Raw genomic sequence first — 20,460 nt, 5'->3', positions numbered from 1 at the left:
TAATTAAAGGAACACATTGCATTTTGAGAAAATAAAATACCCAACAGCATAAGTGAATTAACAAAATAAAGCATGTCTTACACAAATAAGCCAAAATGCCACCAGCACTCTAAAACAAATAAGTCAAGTTGACCAAAGCAGAAAATGACTTTAAACACCACTGATCCAATCACCTTCCTGACTGTTGCTGCCAAAGATTTGTGAAAGAATTTTTAAAGTGCAAAACTAGTTTGGCAGTGGAATCATTAACCCTAACATGTATACTTTTGTTCGCCACAAGCTCCCTTCAGACAACATCTCTGAATTATTAAATACCAATTTGGTCACAAATCCATCAGAGATGATTTTAACCCAGTTTGGAAGACACAAGTCAATGTATGAAATATAAAGGTCCAACCATGACATTATAAAAATATTGAAATGGGAAACATGAAGCAATTAAACTTGCTTACCTTGATTAACTGTGTTAAACAAAATGGTGAGTTTGCACTCATCTTCAGCCTGACTGAACTCTGTGCAAGGGATCGGGATAGTGCTCTCAAACACCAGCCTATGTTGCTTGCCATCCTCTGCTATAGTTAAAGACTCGGGGTGAATCTGGCAAACCAAACCACATCAAGCACACAGTAACTAAATCACTGAAAAGCAATGTTTTTGTAAGCAATTCTTTGAAGCTGGTGTCTGCTTGAAATTAAGGTTTAATCTATACATCCCAAGGGCTACAAATATACCGCTCACTGTGATTCAAATCTTTTAGGTTCAGTCCTTCATACTACCAAAGAATACTACTTCATTAATGATCATGCCAAAAAAGTTGGGGCATTATTTGGAAAAGAAAGTAAAAGATATGTATTTAAGAACACATCCATGCATTAAAAACGGGTATAAACCAAACCACATACAGATATACTAAAGTCATGAGATTGCCATTTACAAGGAGCAACTATGAAATTACTGACATTCTACAACATCAATACCACCAAGATATCTGGAGACTGAAGGCATTTTCCAAAACAAGAGTTGGTCCAATTTTTTTTTTTTTTAAATGAGCTCAATGAAAACTGGTGGGTGCACTTCTCTCAAACAAGACTGATCTTCAAGACTTACAGTGCCTATAAAAGTATACACCCCCCTTGAAAGTTTTTCTATTTTATTGTTTTACAACATTGAATCACGGTGGATTTAATTTGGCTTTTTTGATACAGATCAACAGAAAAAGACTCTTGTGTCAAAGTGAAAACAGATCTCTACAAAGTGATCTAAATTAATTACAAATATAAACACAAAATAATTGATTGTATAAGTATACATCCTCTTCAAGTCAGTATTCAGTAGATGCACCTTCGGCAGCAAATACATCCTTGAGTCTGTGTGGATAGGTCTCTATCAGCTTTGCATATCTGGACATTGCAATTTTTCCCCATTCTCCTTTACAAAATTGCTCAAGCTCTGTCAGATTTCATGGGGATCAGGAGTGAACAGCCCTTTTCAAGTTCAGCCACAAATTCCCAATTGGATTAAGGTCTGTACTCTGACTAGGCCACTCTCAGACAGTAACTTTGTTGTTTTTAAAGCCATGCCTGTGTAGATTTGGCTTTATGCTATGGGTCATTGGCTTGCTGGAAAACAAATATTCTCCCCAGTTGTGGTTCTTTTGCAGCCTGCATCAGGTTTTCCTCCAGGATTTCCCTATATTTTTCTGCATTCATTTTATCCTCTTCCTTTGCAAGCCTTCCAGGCCTGCTTCAGTGAAGCATCCCTACAGTGTGATATAGCCACCACTATGCTTGATGGAAGTAATGGTGTGTTTTTAATGATGTGCACTTAGTCTGACGGCCAAAAAGCTCAATTTTGGTTTCATCAGACCATAGAACCTTCTTCCAGTTGACTTCAAAGTCTCCCATGTAGCTTCTGACAAACTCCAGCTAAGATTTTATGTGAGTGGCTTTCTTTTTGCCACTCTCCTATAAAGTTGTGGCTGATGAAGCACCCAAACAACAGTTATATGTGCAGTCTCTCTCATCTCAGCCACTGAAACTTGTAACTCCTCCAGAGTTGTCATAGATCTCTTGGTGGCCTCCCTCACTCGTCCCCTTCTTGCATGGTCACTAGGATTTTGAAGACAGCCTACTCTAGGCAGATCTACAGCTATGCCATTTGTTCCCCCATTTACTGACGACTGACTCAACTGTACTCCAAGGGATATTCAGTCACTTGGATATTGTTTTGCATCCATCTCCTGACTTGTGCTTTCCAATAACGTTTCCGCAGAGTCATTTGGAGTGTTCTTTTGACTTCATCGTGTAGTTTTTGCCAGGATATGGACTCACCAGCAGTTGGATCTTCCAGCTACAGGTGTATTTTTATTGCAATCAATTGAAACACCTTGACTGAACATGGTAACCTCTATTTAACTAATTAAGTGACTTCTGAAACCAATTGACTGCACCAATGATAATTTAGTGTGTCATATTAAAGGGGGTGAATAATTATGCAATCAATTATTTTGTGTTTTACGTTTGTAGTTAATTTAGATCACTTTGTAGAAAGCTTTTTTCACTGTGACATGAAAGAGTCATTTCTGATTATCCGTGTCAAAAAGCTAAATTAAGTCCACCATGATTCAATGTTCTAAAATAATAAAACATGAAACATCCAAGGGGAAGTGGGGGTGGGGGGGGAGGTTAAATACTTTTTATACATACTGTATGATTGCAATGTGCATTTTTGTAAGACTTGTGAATGTAGTGTTGTTTCACTTCCAGAGCACCATAGAACCATAGAACATTACAGCACAGAAACAGACCTTTTGGCCCTTCTTGACTTTGACGAACCATTTTTCTGCCTAGTCCCACTGACCTGGACCATATCCCTCCATACATCTCTCATCCATGTACCTGTCCAAGTTGTTCTTAAATGTTAAAAGTAAGCCCGCATTTACCACTTCATCTGGCAGCTCATTCCACACTCCCACCACTCTTTGTGTGAAGAAGCCCCCCCCCCAATGTTCCCTTTAAACTTCTCCCCCTTCACCCTTAACCCATGTCCTCTGTTTTTTTTTTCTCCCCTAGCCTCAGTGGAACAAATGAATAAATGCTTATAAATCTGTGATGAAGTATAGTACTTAAAAGCATTACATACAGAAATAAACTTTGCTCCTTTTTTAAATTGTCATCCTCACAGTTAAGAGATAAAATGAAATGTTGCAAACATACATGCATCAAGATCACTCAGTCTACAATAAACACAAATTATAGTTAAACATGGTAAGCATATGAGGCAACATATGCTGCAAACAAAAAAATCCTGCCAGAAGTACATGTTACATAAAATCTACAGGAATCAGTATTTTCCTCAATAAAATGCAGTAACTAAGAACTGCATTTACTTCAAATAGAATGTGCAGCTCCTTGCATTTTTTCCACAGCTGATTTTGCAAAACAAAGGACATAGAACAGTGCTCCACAGGAATAGGCTCTTCAGCACCGAATGTCATGTCGAACTAATTAAAACTGTAACCATTTTCTAAATATGAAAGAAAATTTAAAAATATGTTCTTGAAACTTACAACTTTCCCTGCCATTGTACAATTAACATTAAGTGCATACTGACATAATCTCCGTACTAATATTAACTCACTTTGACCAATATACAACCATCAAAAACAAGTAGAATCAACAATAGTCCAAGGAAATATGGAAAGATGAGATGCTTCTTACTTGAAATACTTTTAAATCTTTCTGCTGTTATAACAATTTTAAAATATACAATTTGGATCAATCTGTTCAAGCAAACCTAGCTAAAGGAAAGGAAATATTGCTTTTTTAAGAAAATCAATCCTGATGCCATGATGTATTAAAAGTAGAAAGCCTGCTGCAGGTTTCCACAAGGAGAATTTTTTTTTTTTAAACTATGAACCTCTACAAATGATTACTCAAGATCCTAAAAAGGGTGTAAGTGCAGGCCAGAATTAACAAGAAATAAAAGAGGTCCCTGCAGATCCTGCAAACGTTCAAGGAAATATCCAATAGCTGAATATAAAGCCGTTGCACATGAATCGTCTATCACTGACTCAGCTTGTTTTTGCCAGCTGTGTATTGGTCATTCTGTTCCTACATCACATTTATGAAAAAACTGAGTTTTATATTTACTTCATAACTCTGCAGGTTTCATAAAAGCTATTCAGAGATTTTATTAACCTGTCACATCTTTCTATTTTGTAGTAGCCTGAAGAACTGATAACATTTTTATGCAGAACTGCATTGGATAAGCTAAGAGAATAAAGACGTGGTGTGACTAGTTATTAATTACTTCATACCTTAATACCAGCAAAAAACTCTTTGCTCTCAGCAGAAGGTCCTTGATCATCTTGACGATCCAAATAGAAACTTGAGCTTCTACAGTATATCTGTGAATTCAGAAATATATAACAGGTATATAAAAAAACATAGCTCAGGTAAAAGTAACATTCAAAATACAAACGAGATCACTTTGGTCAACAATCTGTGAAGCTCTGAGCCATTCAACAGAATTCAGTACACACAGTACTGTACAAAACGTGCCCAAGACTTTCAGTACAATACTGTTATTTGTAAACACAAATCGGAGAGCAAGTTTATAAAATCTGGCAGAAGCAAAGGATGTTGGGAATGGTAAGAGTGGAGTGCCATGGGAGGGGTGTGAAACAGGTGGCAGCGAAGGAGTGCCCTGGGTTGGAGGGGGAGGTGGTGGCGCAGGTGCAGACACACCCAGCCTGGAGACACCAGGCAAGTTCATTTGATTCCAAACAATTAGTTTATTGATCATTACAGAATGTCTCCCTGGTGTGTCCCATTCCCTCTCCCTTTTCCCAACCATGATCCCCCTCTCCCTGCCCCCCCCACCCACTTTCCGCCCACAAAAGAGACCCATATCAGAATCAGGTTTATCATCACTCACATGTGTCATGAAATTTGTTTTTTTTTTGCAGCAGTTCAGTGTAGTATTGTGAAACCGTCTTAGACACCATAGCTATACATATGTGCACAACACTTATGAATAGTACTGTATATTGATGTAGCTTCCACTCATGATAGAAATGATTTCAAACTTGCAGCCAAATGCACTGGCTGGGCTTCTGCTGAAATTTATTTACATATTTTTTTAAGAGAAGCATGATTATCTATTAGAGCTATTTACTAGCATAGGGCAACTAATTATTTTTCTTTCCTTTCATTTAAAGATATTTCTTCATGTATTTAATGTTAATTAACAAAGAACATTTAGCAGGTTCTATTTATCTACACATAGACTTTAGTTTCTTTATTTAAAAGGAAGCTCTACTTCCACTTCCTCCTCAGTCTACAGATTCGCCTACATTAATTTTTTCTTCATATGCTCTATCTTCAATTTTGTTTGATTATGCACCAGTGGAACACCTTGGAACATGTTGCTGCATTAAAGGTCTGTACATGAACCATTTGATATTTTAAGAGCTTAAAGACCATCTCCAAAAAGGCATTTTGTTAGCCAAGTGAAATGTAATTTTGCTTGCGGGTATTCAAGCAAAAGTATGCAAATTTGTACATTGAGGATTTGGAATGGGAGATACCATTGCACACCATATATTTTGATGTGTTATGTTGACTTCTCTTTTCAATTTCTTCCTTTCTGCATTTTAACGAGTTTTTTTTTGTAAAACGTTGCAAACTGTATTGAAAGCTAATGGTAATTGCCTACTTATTTTTACTATACATTTTCTTTGCATTTGTATCTCAGGCTTGCAATCTCTCGTATTCTCTGCTTTATCTGAATGCGTGCATTTTACATCTTTTTAGTTATATGCCTGCAAACTATTTTAGTAATCACTAGATTATTTGAATGAGAGATTGTACACAGTAGTTCTCCATTATGTGTTTACTCCTCCAGTGTTTAAACCACATATTTTGCTTTTAAATATTTGTGTACAAGTACAACAATGATTCTACTTTTCAATGTCAATAGGGTTAGATGCTCACACTTACTACCAAAGATGTAAAGGGAATAAAAAAAATTCTCTGATTGAAAACAGCCAAGTGAAATGCAAGAGTTCACATTTTGTGCAATCCACACTTGCAAACTGTCAGCTTTCAAAGGGTCAAATCTGCAAGCATTGATTAAGGGAAATTGAGGTATTCAACTGTGTCATCAGTTTGTAACCCTTGAAAGAGAAAACTTCTTAATTATCAGAAAGATTTATATTTTATTATTCTTTACACTTCAAGATTGTTGTTCCTCCTTTCCTCATTCCAGACACATCTCCCATCTAACAAAGCATTCAGATTGTTTAGAGCATCACTATCAGCACGTCAAGCTTCAAACAAATTTTGAACATGAGATCTGATCTTGTATTTCTTTTCTAAATAAAGCCATGTAACAAAAAACATTAAACCTTCGGTAAATACATTGAGGCTGAATTTTGCCATGTAACTGCAACTAGAGATTGCAAACTGATTTAAGAAATGCCAAGACCCGGCATCAAACTTCGGTTGTGAATTTCAACATAGGTTCCAATTGCATGAAGGGGCAAAACTGGGGAAGCAGCAAGACAAAAATCAGAACAAAAGACACAGTATAACACTGAAGACTGATGTGTTAGGGTAAACGTGCCAAAGGGAAGGTGGTGAACCACAGTAGACGTGAAGAAAGTGAGCTGGCCCCCACTGTGTACAAGTTTGAAAAGCCAAGTATAGGATGGTACCCCTCAATGATAAGTTACCAACATTTAAAGTAGCATGCAGCAGGACAAGCACCAAATTATATCTATAGAAGAATGAGCACTCACACGTCCTACAAAGTGACGTACCTTCCTGAGAACCAGCAATTCCAACATGAACAACTTCTGCAGATATGATTTTCCTTTAACTGTTTTTGCTTTTTTTTAAAAAAGTGTTTCAATTTCATAAACTTCCATCATTGGTTTTGAAATGTGATCGATTTTATGTACAAATATATTATAGGACAACATACCCGGTCTCCAAGTCTGAGACGTATCCCATCTAATTCAATGAAAGAAAACGTCTGGACTGTTGTTTCCTTTCGCAGCTCCTGTTTGGTTCCATCGGATGACAGACGGAACCATGTAATAATAAATCCAAGAGAACTATTCACAGCTGGACTCTCGAAGGAACACTTCAGGTAAACACTATCATTATCGAGCTCAGCCACAACTTCAACAGCAGCTGGAGCTGGTGGATGTGGAGCTGGTAAATACAAAATACATCCGTGTTATAAAGTTCACAGGCAAAGATCCGGAATAATTCACTGTGCACCAACTGTCATTAAGTACTTCGAAAAGTAAGCTATTTTTCACAGTACTATAGATGTAGTTTCTATCAAAAATGAATTACTAAGCCATGTGGATTTACACAATCTAACATTTACCCCGGTCTGTATTCATTAGGTTGATCCCAAATACAGCAAAACAACTATCAACCAGTCTCACTATACACTGACAAAGCTAACATGGTTTGTGCCCTGCTTAGTTCCATAGACTATTGATCCAAGAAAATGCTCCTAGTACACACCATGAACTCGTATTCGAGGCCATCCCTGCCAGTTTGATTTGTTTAACTGCTACCACTAGCAGTCCAAAATTATAATCTATTAAATCTTCATTTGCTTAGGGAAATTAACAAAAACAGCCTAAAAGATTCTAGGAGTGCTGGGTCTAGTGCAAAATATATATTAACAAAAACATAGTTTTACTATGTAAGATCACAAGTTAAATGTTCAGGCTCTAATAAAATATTGCATGTAATATTAGTAACTTTAACAACATCTTCGCATTTGGCAAAAGCCTCAAAAATCTGAAAAGTTCCAATGGAGTAGATGTCGTTTACCAAGATTTCAATACAGCCTTCAACCAGATACCACAAAGGACCCTGGACCAAAAGGTTAAAGCTCATACGAATCAGTGCAAATGGGATGTAAAACTGGATTGGTTAAAAGAGACGAAGAATTAAAACAGAGGACTGTTTATGTGTTGAATGCCTCGGCTGTCGTGCTCCACAGGAATCAGTGTTGAGACCTCACTGTTTGTAGTATTCAGAAATGACTTGGAAATGGATGTAGGATGCATAATCAGTAAGTTCACAGATGACAGAAATATTGATGGAGTTGTTGATGATGTGGAGGGCAGTCTTAGGTTACAGGGTGATGACAATATCTTTGTAAAATGGGCTAAGTAATGGCAGGTGGAGTTTTCATGGCAATGAGATTTGGGACAACTAACAAGGCTAGGTCATGCAAGGAGTATTGAGGAGCTGAGGGACATTAGTATGTAAGTCCCAAGATCCTTAAGTGTGGCAGCAGTGGTACGTGACTTATCAGATACAGGCTTTCATTAGTCTGGGAGATTAACCTCCAGTTTCATGAAATATTGGTGAGAATATACCAATGGAATACTGTGTGCATTTCTGGTCACCAGTGTAAGGAAGATATGATACTACTGCACAAGGTGCAGAGGAGATTCAGAAGAATGTCGCCTGGGCTGGAGAGTTTCAGTCATCAGGAGAAACAGCAGGGGCTAGATCTGCTTTCCCTGGAGTGGAAAAGTTAAGGTGAGACATGATTAAGGTACTGAAACCTCTCTTTACCGGGCGTCTCTGCAAATGTGGCTCACTAGCCCCTCTGGACTCCGCGACAAGAAACCCACCTTTCCCAGACTTCCTACGTTTAGGGTGTATACACCTTGGTCCCGCCAAGTCCATGGGGTTGGGACGTCTCGCCCACCCAAACACTGGTTTGTGTGAATGCTGTATGAATTACTGCCCCCCTGCGATCGCCCGTCAGCAAGAAATAACAGATCATATACTGCATACAATTAAAAAGAAAGGACAATTATGAATGTTAACTTAAGCAAAGAGTTATTAAAGAAAAGAACGAAAAAAACTAAAAGTATCCATTATAATTAAACAGTCAAATGTGCACACAAGTTGGAGCTCATCTTCAGCTTGTCTGTAACTCATGCACTGGGCCCCTGCTCTCTGTGAAAGCACACGCCACCTCCGAATGTCGCTTGAAATCCATCTCAAACAAATGGCTCTCCCACAGGAGTATTGGTCCTTCCTCCTCAAAGCCGTTCATCTGCACAAAGCACCTTGTGCAACAGGAACAGCTTCCTCAGCTATCTTCCCTCCTGTCTTCTTCAAGTTCCTTCCGAAAAAGACCTTGATCCACACCAGCATCCCTCACAAAACCTCTCCACCCAGCATTCTCTAGAACCTTCTCCCAATTCCACCATCCTAACTGGCTGACACCACATTCCTAAGTTGAACAACGAAGCATCTATCTCAGCTCAAATCCAAACAGGCTGGAAGCAGAACAGACAGCTCTTACAGAATTGCTAAAATGAAATACCCACTGCAGAGCAGTAAAATTCTTAACTAGGGCATTACCAAGTATCAGGGATATAGATAAGGATAAATGTTTTCAGCAGTCCACTCTCTCAGAGGTGAACAAATCTGGCTGACATCAACATAGGACAAGGGGCAAGAGATTTCGAAGGGATTTGAGGGGGACCTTTTTCCTACTTTTCAGAAAATGGTGAGGTTATCTGGAATGCATTGCCAGACACAGTGGTGGAAGCAAAGTCAAGGACAGCATGTAAGGAGTGGGACAAGTGCTAGAACTTCCCCTACACCTCCTCCCTCATCATCATTCAGGGTCCCAAACACTCCTTCTAGGTAAGGTGACACTTCATCTAGTGCTCCCAGTTTGGCTTCCTCTGCACTGGTGAGACTCAACATAGATTGTGGGTTCATTGAGCACCCTCACCCCATTTGCCACAAGAAGTAGGATTTCCTGGTGACCATCCATTTTAATTCAACTTCCCGTTCCCATACGTTGGCCCATGCTTTCCTATACTGCCACAACAAAGCCATGCTCAGGTTGGAGGAGCAACACCTCATATTCCATCTGGGTAGCCTCCAACTTCATGGCATGAACATCTCTTCTGGTTATTTCTCCCTTGACCCCCTTCTCTTCTCCCATTCTCCATTCATCATTTATTCCCCTTCATAGATGCTGCCTGACTTGTTGAGCTTCTGAAGCATTTTGTGTGTGTTGTATTTAAGTAGTGTCCGGTCAAGCACTTAAATCACCTGAGCACAGAAGCCAAGTGCCAGTAGTTGGGATTAACTGCTCAGTGTGGACGTGTGAGCCTAGGTGCAGTAAATGATGGATGACAGATGTTAATATTCACGCACTGTCTCTTGAGTAATTTACATAACTAGAATAAACTCTGACAGAAACCAGGATGAAATTATGAATGAAAAAAAAACAGAATGCAATAATATGAATAAAATGGACCTTTACCTCTGCAAGCATTTCCAATTTCCATCCCCTCTGGACCACATTTGTGTTTATCTTCTGTATCAGACAGGACTAGGACAGAATTAAATGAACATCAGTGAGATCACTTCCACTAAATTAATTAAGTCATTATCCTTATTAATTCTTACTGTTTTTGCTCCTCATCTTATACTCAGTTGTCAGAATGACAAAGCTCTTCTGGCTCTTCAACCTAATGACACTTCTTTCATTGTGTTCAGCATAACTTGATGAGGGAATTTGTAGCTACCTACTTGTCTTTCAGGTCTAAGAATGACAAATCGATGTTTACAGTCGCTAATGCCAGTTTGATTAATCTTATCCAAGTAAATAGTAAATCCAATTTTCCTCCTGCAGAGATTAGACATGAAGTTGAATCTGGTGAATTATTTTCCCAGATAATGCAGCAGTTAGTGCTGGATTTCTTTATATCTGTTGAGATTCATAATTTGTTTCTTGGAATACTGTTCACTTGCCTTTCAATTCCTATATTTCAGGAATGGTAGCTTTGTAGTCGCATTGTGAGTTCAGGGCTCCAGATAATTAGTAATTCTAATCAACTGCCACAGCGGCACCCTACAAATTTAAATTTCAAAAGTAACCAAATCTGAAATAACAAGTGATCATCTCAAAAGTGAACATCAATCTAACAGATTGCCCTAAAACACAGTTTCACTAATGTCCTTCAGAGGAGAGAGTCACTTATCAAGTCTTAACAAAAATTAATTCAAAAATAATGGGGATGAGCTTTTCCACCACTCTTGCCCACAAAAAAAGCTTGGATTCCTTCCCTCCTGACAGGCACGCCCCAGCAGAGCACAATCTTGGATTAATTCCCTGTTGGCCAAAGGTAATGTCTCTGGCTCTTCCTTCCACATGCAACAGTATCAGAGCTCTGCCATTGCTGTCAAGCACCTGATCCAAAGGTAATCTCCATCTCCCCCATATAGCCAGGCCTGACTAAGCCTGTGATTGTTTACCCAAGCCCAGCATTAAAGAGAATGACAGCATGGTACACGTTTAATCTTGGGCCTCAGTCCTAACTGAATTTAGTGCAACTAGAGAATGACCAAATGGGAATTTTTCTACTATGGTAAAGCGTGCACTGGAAATGCTGAGAGAAATATCCAGACTGACAATATACCTTGGTGGAAGTGCCTGCACAATTTTGTTTTAAGTCAACAACAAAATGTTTACATATTTAAATAAGGGAAGGAAATTAAAATACTCAAACTCAAATTTGCAGCAGATGTGAATTTTGCATTCATGCCAGCTCCTTGTCCCAGATTAGTTCAATGCTTAGAGCTGTTAAAATATAAAAATAGGACTTATTTTTCTCATTCAATTCACTTCATCTTAGCTAAATGTATTCTATTCATCCTAAGTGCAATATCTTGTCTGAATGTTTGCTGAAGTAAAAATAACCTTTGTTTGTGTTTGCACAGACTAATACTGTTTGTTTCAGCATTCCCATGTTCATGCACATTCACTTTGCTTTACATAGTCAGAGTAGCCATGGAGCACAGTATATTATCAACATTTTTCAAATAAGATATTTGTCACTGCTACACTAAAACAATAATTGGCACAAATGTTTTGCATAAAGTTGATCACTATCCAGATAAACAATTTATACCCTAGACTTCAAGATATTTCACAGAAAAGCTGGAAATATGTCATGCCCTGAAGTTCTGATGAGAAGGTTCCATAGGCTGATCTATCCAATATTTCTTTTTGTCTCTCCTCTTCATGGCATTTCACATTTGTGTACTGTCAGTCTCCTTTGGGTACTGGTGAAGGGTTTCGCCAGCAACATCAATTATTTATCAGTCTTCATAGATGTTGCCTAGCCCTCTGACTTCCTCCAGCCTTGTGTGTTGCTCAAGATTTCCAGCATCTAGGAGAATCTCTTAAGTCTCCTTTAGGTGCTGAAAGGTTTAAATTACCAATGACGTCGCAAGGACTTGTGTATCATTGGATGATGTGTGGGCCAAATAAAGGTGTGTGAGTGATTGTCTTGAAGGTTTTTATTGTGATCATAAGATCCTGCTGGATATTGGCAACATAGAATACTGCATGTCTGGTTCACTGGTGAGACCGAAGGTGGGGGTGCTGCATTGCCTTAGTTGAGGCAAGGACCAGGCCCTCACCTCAGGGTCACCTGCTGCAGTCGCCAGGAGAGGAGGCGCTGAGGCCATGTGGAAGAGGACTCCGTGGGCATGCTGGAATCTGTTCTGGGTTGGGGACTGGCCCCTCCCGGTGGAGTTTCCCTCCAGTGCTCACTCGATGGAAGAACAAGCTGGACCAGGACAAGTTAACATCGGTCAACAGTCATGCCACTCATGGACTTGGGCTATATATTTTTTTTATCAGGCTATGTTTTTTTTTCTGAAATCATAGCCATCTGTGCTATGTGCTATATTCAGTGTGTTATGTATTGTTGGTAATGTTTTTTGCACCTTCACTTTGGAAGAATGTGTTACATTTGGCTGAATTCATGTGTGGTTGCATGATAATTAAACCTGAACTTGAGATGTTGGTCTGAGGAACCTATAGCTGCTGCTACACGTAAAGGTTTTATTGCTCAACACAATACTGTTCCAAGGGCAGGTCAGCCAAGGTGCTGCCACTGGGATTAAAGATATTACTAAATATGGAGGTGTTTGTTGGATGTTTGGGTTTTGTTTACTATGAAGCAAAAAGGCTCCCAACAGATTATCTTAAAAAAAAATCCTGCAGGATATTGAAAGGAAGGAAATGGAAGCAATTTCAAATTAAAGTGTAATTTCTGAGATTAATATAATTTTTAAAAAGTCAATTAATTTCCTTTACCAGAAAAAGTAATCTCAAATATCTGGATTCACAACTCACTACCTGGAAATAAGCCTTGTCATACCAAGGGTCACCTATGATACTTGGTAGTCAGTGGTGCTTTATGAGATTGTTCTAGCTGCTACATAATGAATGGCATCCATGGAGACTTGTTCTTGATTCCAACACAATTTAGATTGAGTTTTCTTTCTTTCTTGGGGATTTTTTAACCAATAAAGAAATAAATGATTTTTTTTATTATCTCTATAGCTGATTGATTTAAATACAACAAAATTGGACTTCATCAATAACTCCAAACAATTGCAAAGTGAATTACCAACATATTTTTCACTGAACACATTTTTGAAATTAATGGAAATGAAAACTTAGTGTGAAAGAATTCAGTGAAAGCTAACTTTTTTTACATGCTACCAATTTCAATTTCATGCTAATTTGGTTAATATGCATGATTGTTACATAAATTCTTGCAAGTTCAAAATGGACAGGCTATTGTCAGTTACCAAATATATTTACGGGTTTCCCCCGCCATCCGAAGGTAGAGCGTTCCTATGAAATGGTTCGTAAGCCGAAATGTTGTAAAGTGAAGAAGCAATTACCATTTATTTACATGGGAAAATTTTGTGAGTGTTCGCAGACCCAAAAATAACCTACCAAATCATGCCAAATAACACATAAAACCTAAAATAACAGTAACATATAGTAAAAGCAGGAATGATATGATAAATACACAGCCTATATAAAGTAGAAATACTTTTCCACAATCATTGCTGGCACAGATCTCCGTAGCGAAAATCTTATGCAAGAGCTGTCGGCACAAAATCTCACACAAGCGCTGTTGGCAAAAACATGGTGCAAGCATTCTCCAGTAATCTATAAACTATGAAGCTGCCAAATCATACCAAATAACACGTAAAAATACACAGCCGATATAAAGTAGAAATAACGTATGTACAGTGTAGTATCACTTATCGGAATCGGGACAGCACAGAGCACACTGATGATGGTGTGTTAGGTTAAGTCGTCGCAGGCTGGGTGGGGCAGTGGCCCCCACCCTCCGGGCCACCAACCGATACATTGTCGCAAAGCACGCAGGGGTCCAGCGGCAGCTGGGACACACCCAGCACATCTTTAAGAAAAAAGCCGAAATAAACATGCTAGTTAATTACATGCTGCCCGACACGTAATTGTTGGCCCAGATCAGTGCCAATTGCATCGCCTCTGATCTGGGCCAACAATTATGTGTGGGGCGGCACCTAATTAATTAGCATGTTTATTTCGGCTTTTTTCTTAAAGATGTGCTGTGTGCCTCCCGGCTACTGCTGCATTCTCCGCAAATCGGTACAGTATCTGTCCGGGGCCCAGGTGTTGGGGTGGTGGGACACGGGGGTGTCATCTCATCGTCGATCAGGGCAGGCAGCTCATCTTCTCCTATGACTGCCCACCTCAATGTCGAAGGTCGAGGTTCATCGTCTGTTGTGGCTGATGTGGAAGGCTTGTTTGACTGCTGAGCCTTGCGCATTTTTCTAACATACAGTTCTTTGTAAGGACTCAAAGAATCTTGCAAATATCCCCTAAACCAACGTACCCTTTCAAAATTAAAGTCGTACTTTATCATTAGTCATTTGATTTCAATTGTTATCCTTTCCTCTTCCAATTGCATCAGCTCTTCATCTATCAGTTCTTGATTGTGGGATACCAAAACCTCTTCAACATCATCTTCGTCAGCTTCCACAAGCCAAACTCATTTTGTCCTTGCTTCGTTCACCACAATCGAAACGCTTAATTATGTCTAGTTTTACGCTGTGTAACACCCTTACGAGCTCTTTCAGGCTTTTCCGACACCATGGAACTCATCTTGCAAACGACTGCTCACAGGCTCGTGTTAAAGCAATGCTGGCGAGAATGCCGTTCCGAATCCGGGGACAGCGGCTGCTCGGGGCTCGCGCTGCTTTTTATCACGCGCTGATTTTTTCACGCACTGAATTTTTTATCGCGTGCTGAATTTTTTTCATAACAGTGAAAACACGTTCTGAAAGCGAAAACAGGGTACTAATATAGGTCTTTCGTAACAGTGAGGTTTTGTAAAGCAAACGTTCGAAAAGCGGGGGACACCTGTAACACATATACAGAAGATAACTTCTAGCTATTAGACAAGAAGAGCTATAATTCCTCTTCCAAAGGACCATGTCCCCCTTTACTGCTGAAGCAGTATCCCATCTGAATGGATTTTATGCCCCCAAATTCTCCATCCCAGATTGATGAAAGGAACTATCAGATGTTAATAAAAATTACGAAGAAAAATAAAACACCTACCATGCATAACCTTACTGCTGTATGGTAGTCAGTAACACATCAGAATTTAAGTATGGCAACATCAATTCAGTGTTAAAAGATATTCAAACTTTGACTTAATATACAGAATTATTTGCAAAATTAATGACAGAAAGTTTGTGGTAATATTCTGTTAACTCAAAAAATACTCCAAATATTAATACTATTTTTTTTACCCTAGTGCAGGGGTGGTCAACCTTTTACATTCCATGCACCAATTTTTTCATGCACGAGTTCAGTTGTGCCATACAACTCTTGTACCCCCATTCAATTCTTGTAAAAATATGTTAATATCAAACTTGTGCGTGAAAAAAAATTGCATCTGAACTTGTGCATGAAAAAAATAATGCATGGAATGTAAAAAGTTGGCCACCCCTGCCTTCGTGGGAGAGGGAGAGGGAGAGGGAGAGGGAGAGGGAGAGGGAGAGGGAGAGGGAGAGGGAGAGGGAGAGGGAGAGGGAGAGGGAGAGGGAGAGGGAGAGGGAGAGGGAGAGGGAGAGGGAGCACACGCCTACCTTCTGCACAATATCCCATGCATCCTTGCGTAGGCTGGAGTAGGTACAGGAAAAAGTCACTACAGTTTCGGACACTGACCGGAATTCGGAAGAGGCAACAGTCCTTTGTTGTACTGAAGAAAAACCGCCAAGTTGCACAGGCAGTCAAATGTTTAATCTCTCCAAGCTGTGGCAAAGAATCCGTCTCTCTTAGAGACAACCAGACAGGGGCTTGAGTACCACAATGATTCATCTAAAGGGAGAATTTATAAGATTAAATTAAACAACATTTTTTTTCCTACCACAGTTTGTATAACCACTTTGCATTCAATACAATGAGGAATAACTTCAGTTCAGCTAATAATAAGTGTTTCATTCTTAGGTCAGGGTTTCACTCATGATCAATTATGACCACAGTTATTTCTCTTCCTGAAAAGAAAATGTCCTCATCGTCTATACATTCCTTCAGTCCATACTGGAATACAGTCTGTCCACTGTGGTCAAATTATCAGTCATTTATAAAACTGTACTTACTAAAGCAAGATCTAGGGAAATAGTTGTGAAAATTCATCATTCGTGCATAGAAGTATACATTTAATGGGCCAATGGACAGCTTTCAAAATGATTCCCAAAATTTATAATTTTCTCATTCCACGACAAGTCTTATAAGATTGACCAGGATTGCAAAGCAAAAGTCATAATGTTCATTCTTGAATGTAATGTTCTTGTAAAATGGCTTACTAAGCAAAGGTAGTGGCTTTGGTCATAGAAGGTACTTAATAAATATATTTTGTTTTACTTGTAATGCTAGTAACCTTCAATTTTCACAGCATAGCTGAATGAAATGTGGGCCACTGTCATTACAAAAAACTTCTTTTGAAAATGCATTTTTAAAAACATCAAGAGATGAAGCTGCAGTTCAGATTGGGCACAGTTCCAAGAGCAGCCCATGCTTCCATTGCCTTTGTGCTAAACTCTGCTAATTTCACAGGTAAACAGATTACAGTTGGTCATCAGGGAGCTTTTTTTGGCCCTAGCTCATGGTACTGAAATGGTCTAATAGATAGAATCAATTCACTCAGAACAGAAATAGTTAAAACTTGAGCATCTGAGTCACTAAAAGTCAATATTTAGCAATGATCATCTGTATTCCATTAGATCTCATTAAATCTTCCTAAAATTGACATCACTAGAGTGGACACATTTCATGGTTTTCAGGAAACAAGATGGTTTAATTAAACAATATAGTTTCTAAACAGTTCAGCTTGCTATATGAAAATACTCATCTCTTTTGCTCATGGGTGTCAAATAGTTTAGTGATTCAAGAACACTGTATACCTCTACACATTTTGTTGGCATTTCTGCAGGCTTATCAAATATCTGAAAGCGATACCATCCTGGTGTTAAAGAGTGATCGCATATCAGCTCTTGTATTGCTGACTGCTGCAGCCGAAGTGAATCAAAGTCCACACTTCTGTATGGGTTCTGAAGAAGCTGGTGACCACCAGGGTAGCATTCAGGAGCTGTCAGACAATGGAAAGGGAGTCAGTGGCTGTTTGTTGTAACTGTCCAAATAATTAATTGTTTTATCTAACCTCATTGATGATATGGTTAGCTAAAAGCACAAGGTATAGGCATTCAAAAACTATTTCTGACTATAGATTTTTGACCTACTGAGTTTGTAAATTAAACAGTGCATTTCTGCAACAATGTTTAAGCTTAAATATCCCTGTATGATGTTTTAATTTATACCGACTTTAACTTTCCAAATTCATAAGAATTTGGCTTCAAAAATATCAATCCTGGCTTAAATACAAAATAAACCAAAAAAATTGTTAAATTATGGGAGGTTCACTGAAGTATCAAATGTTATTGAATGGCTCTTACAGGTCACCAAAGGAAAACCTCAGAGTAAACGAGACAGACTGACAGAGAGAGACAGATCTTAAATGGGAGATAGCGAGAGCAAGAACCTTGACCCAAAGCATTCACAATTTCCCTCCAGCATTTCCCCATACTTACTCACAGAGCTGTCCAAGTTCCTCCAGCAGCCTATTTTTGCTCCAGATTCCAGCATTTGCAGACTCATTTGTCTCAATCTCACATTGATTGAGCTGGCTGATGGAATAGGGCTAACACAATAAGCCAGCTTATGAAGTTACTGTTGATCAAAGTGAGGATCAAATAAGTTTGCAGGGATGTTAGCAGCAAGATCTTCCGGTTAGGCTGCCCTTCAGAAGAGGCAAGAATACAAATCCACCCAATTGGGGTTCTCAGAAAACCAAATAATTAAGACAGAGGTACCCCAGAATGATGCAAAGTGTACTGTGCTTCTAATTGTCCCCATTAATCTATTTAGTCTCAGCTTATTACATATTGCGTTTGTTTGACTTATCCCTCATCATACTCCTTTACTAGTGAAAACAATTTTACTTTTTAACTTCACAAACACGAGCAAATCTGCAGATGCTGGAATTTCAAGCAACACACATAAAATTTGCTGGTGAAAGCAGCAGGCCAGGCAGCATCTCTAGGAAGAGGTACAGTCGACGTTTATGGTCTCGGCCCAAAACGTCAACTGTACCTCTTCCTAGAGATGCTGCCGGGCCTGCTGCATTCACCAGCAACTTTCATGTGTTACTTTTTAACTTTCCAGTTTTGATGAAGATCTGAGACCTGAAAGATTAACTTTTTCCTCTTTCCACAGATACAGCCTGATCCAATGAAAGTTTCTCACATTGCTGTTTTAGTTACAGAAATAAGGCAATTGCATTCTCATGAAAGTCAGTGATCATTTCAATGTCAAGAAAGCTAGACTGGTAGTGCTTCATTCTTTTCATTGTCAGATTTGCCATCCCCTGGGTGAAAGTTGAGACAAAAGATAGAGGGTGCTGGAATCCAGAGCAAAAAAAAAACTGTGCTGGATGAAATCTGTACGTCAAGCAGCATTTATATAGGGGAAAAAAACTGTCTAGATTTCAGATCGTGTCTGCATCAGGATAAGTTGTTAAATCTTTTAGGTGAAATATTCTATCATGCTATTTTAGAAAAAAGATAATTCATGATCCTGGCAAATACTTATCCCTTAAACTGTTTTCTTTTGGTATGATGGTGGTACCTGGTCATTATGAACCACTGCTGTTTGCAGGATTATAATGTGTATAAACTGATGATTGCATTTTCCATTTTACAAGTAACTACTTCCATGAACACAACATCATTATTCCTATTTCTTTCACTAGTTATTTTGTAATTTATAGTAATCTTGTCTTTGCACTGTACTGCTGCTGCAAAACAACAATTTTAATGTATAAGACAATAAACCTGATTCTGAACCATACTTCAAAGCATTCTTATTCTACTGTAAAGCATTTTAGAACATTCTGAACTGATGAAAAAAAAACTATAAAGTCTAGGTTTTTCCCCCTGCGCATATTAACTAGACTATTGAAATCTGATCAAAAGAATGGGTGATCATACACATGAGAAAATCTGCAGATACTAGAAATCCAAAGCAACACATACAAAATGCTGGAGGAACTCAGCAGGTCAGGCAGCTTCTATGGAAATGAATTAACAGTTCGGTGTTAATTCTTCCTCAGCCTGGCACACACTGCAGATAAATTTTGACAATACTTTCTGATAAATTGCATATTGTTCAGTGGAACTTTTAATGTTTTGAAATGAACCATTATACATGCCTTTCTTCATTGTTAACACATTGAGAAAAGGTTGAAACTATATGGGAAAGATAAAAGACAAATGTACAAACCCCATTTCCAGAAAAGTTGGAATATTTTCCAAAATGCAATAAAAACAAAAATCTGTGATATATTAATTCATGTGAACTTTTATTTAACTGACAAAAGTACAAAGAAAAGATTTTCAATAGTTTTACTGACCAACTTAATTATATTTTGTAAACATACACAAATTTAGAATTTGATGGCTGCAACACACTCAACAAAAGTTGGGACAGAGGCATGTTTACCATTGTGTTACATCACCTTTCCTTTTAATAACACTTTTTAATCGTTTTAGAACTGAGGATACTAATTGTAATAGATTTGCAATTGGAAATTTTGTCCATTCTTGCTTGATATAAGACTTCAGCTGCTCAACAGTCCGTGGTCTCCGTTGTCTGATTCTCCTCTTCATGATGCGCCATACATTTTCAATAGGAGATAGATCTGGACTGGCAGCAGGCCAGTCAAGCACATACACTCTGTGTCTACAAAGCCACGTTGTTGTAACCCATGCAGAATGCGGTCTGGCATTATCCTGCTGAAATAAGCATGGATGTTCCAGGAAGAGACGTCGCCTTGATGGCAACATATGTCTCTCTAAAATCCTAATATACGCCTCAGAGTTAATGGTACCTTCACATACATACAACTCACCCATGCCGTGGACACTGATGCACCCCCATACCATCACAGATGCTGGCTTTTGC

At 38.7% G+C, this 20,460-nt stretch overlaps 1 protein-coding gene across 1 annotated transcript in view; it reads right to left on the bottom strand.

The window, feature by feature from the left end:
- The window catches only part of vwde (von Willebrand factor D and EGF domains), a 241,087-nt gene that overhangs the window by 149,544 nt on the left and 71,083 nt on the right, over positions 1 to 20,460 (bottom strand). The window contains exons 2-7 of the mRNA XM_072251981.1: positions 17,346 to 17,530; positions 16,029 to 16,260; positions 10,336 to 10,404; positions 6,988 to 7,220; positions 4,319 to 4,408; positions 453 to 597 (exon numbers count right to left, since the gene is read on the bottom strand). Of these exons, the coding sequence (XP_072108082.1) occupies positions 453 to 597; positions 4,319 to 4,408; positions 6,988 to 7,220; positions 10,336 to 10,404; positions 16,029 to 16,260; positions 17,346 to 17,530 (954 nt within the window). The remainder of the gene's footprint in view (positions 1 to 452; positions 598 to 4,318; positions 4,409 to 6,987; positions 7,221 to 10,335; positions 10,405 to 16,028; positions 16,261 to 17,345; positions 17,531 to 20,460) is intronic.

This window comes from Mobula birostris, chromosome 3, assembly GCF_030028105.1.
Source record: "Mobula birostris isolate sMobBir1 chromosome 3, sMobBir1.hap1, whole genome shotgun sequence".
Taxonomy (NCBI): Eukaryota; Metazoa; Chordata; class Chondrichthyes; order Myliobatiformes; family Myliobatidae; genus Mobula; species Mobula birostris.
Note: the sequence above shows the minus strand (reverse complement) of the source record. Positions and strands in the feature narration are given on the sequence as shown.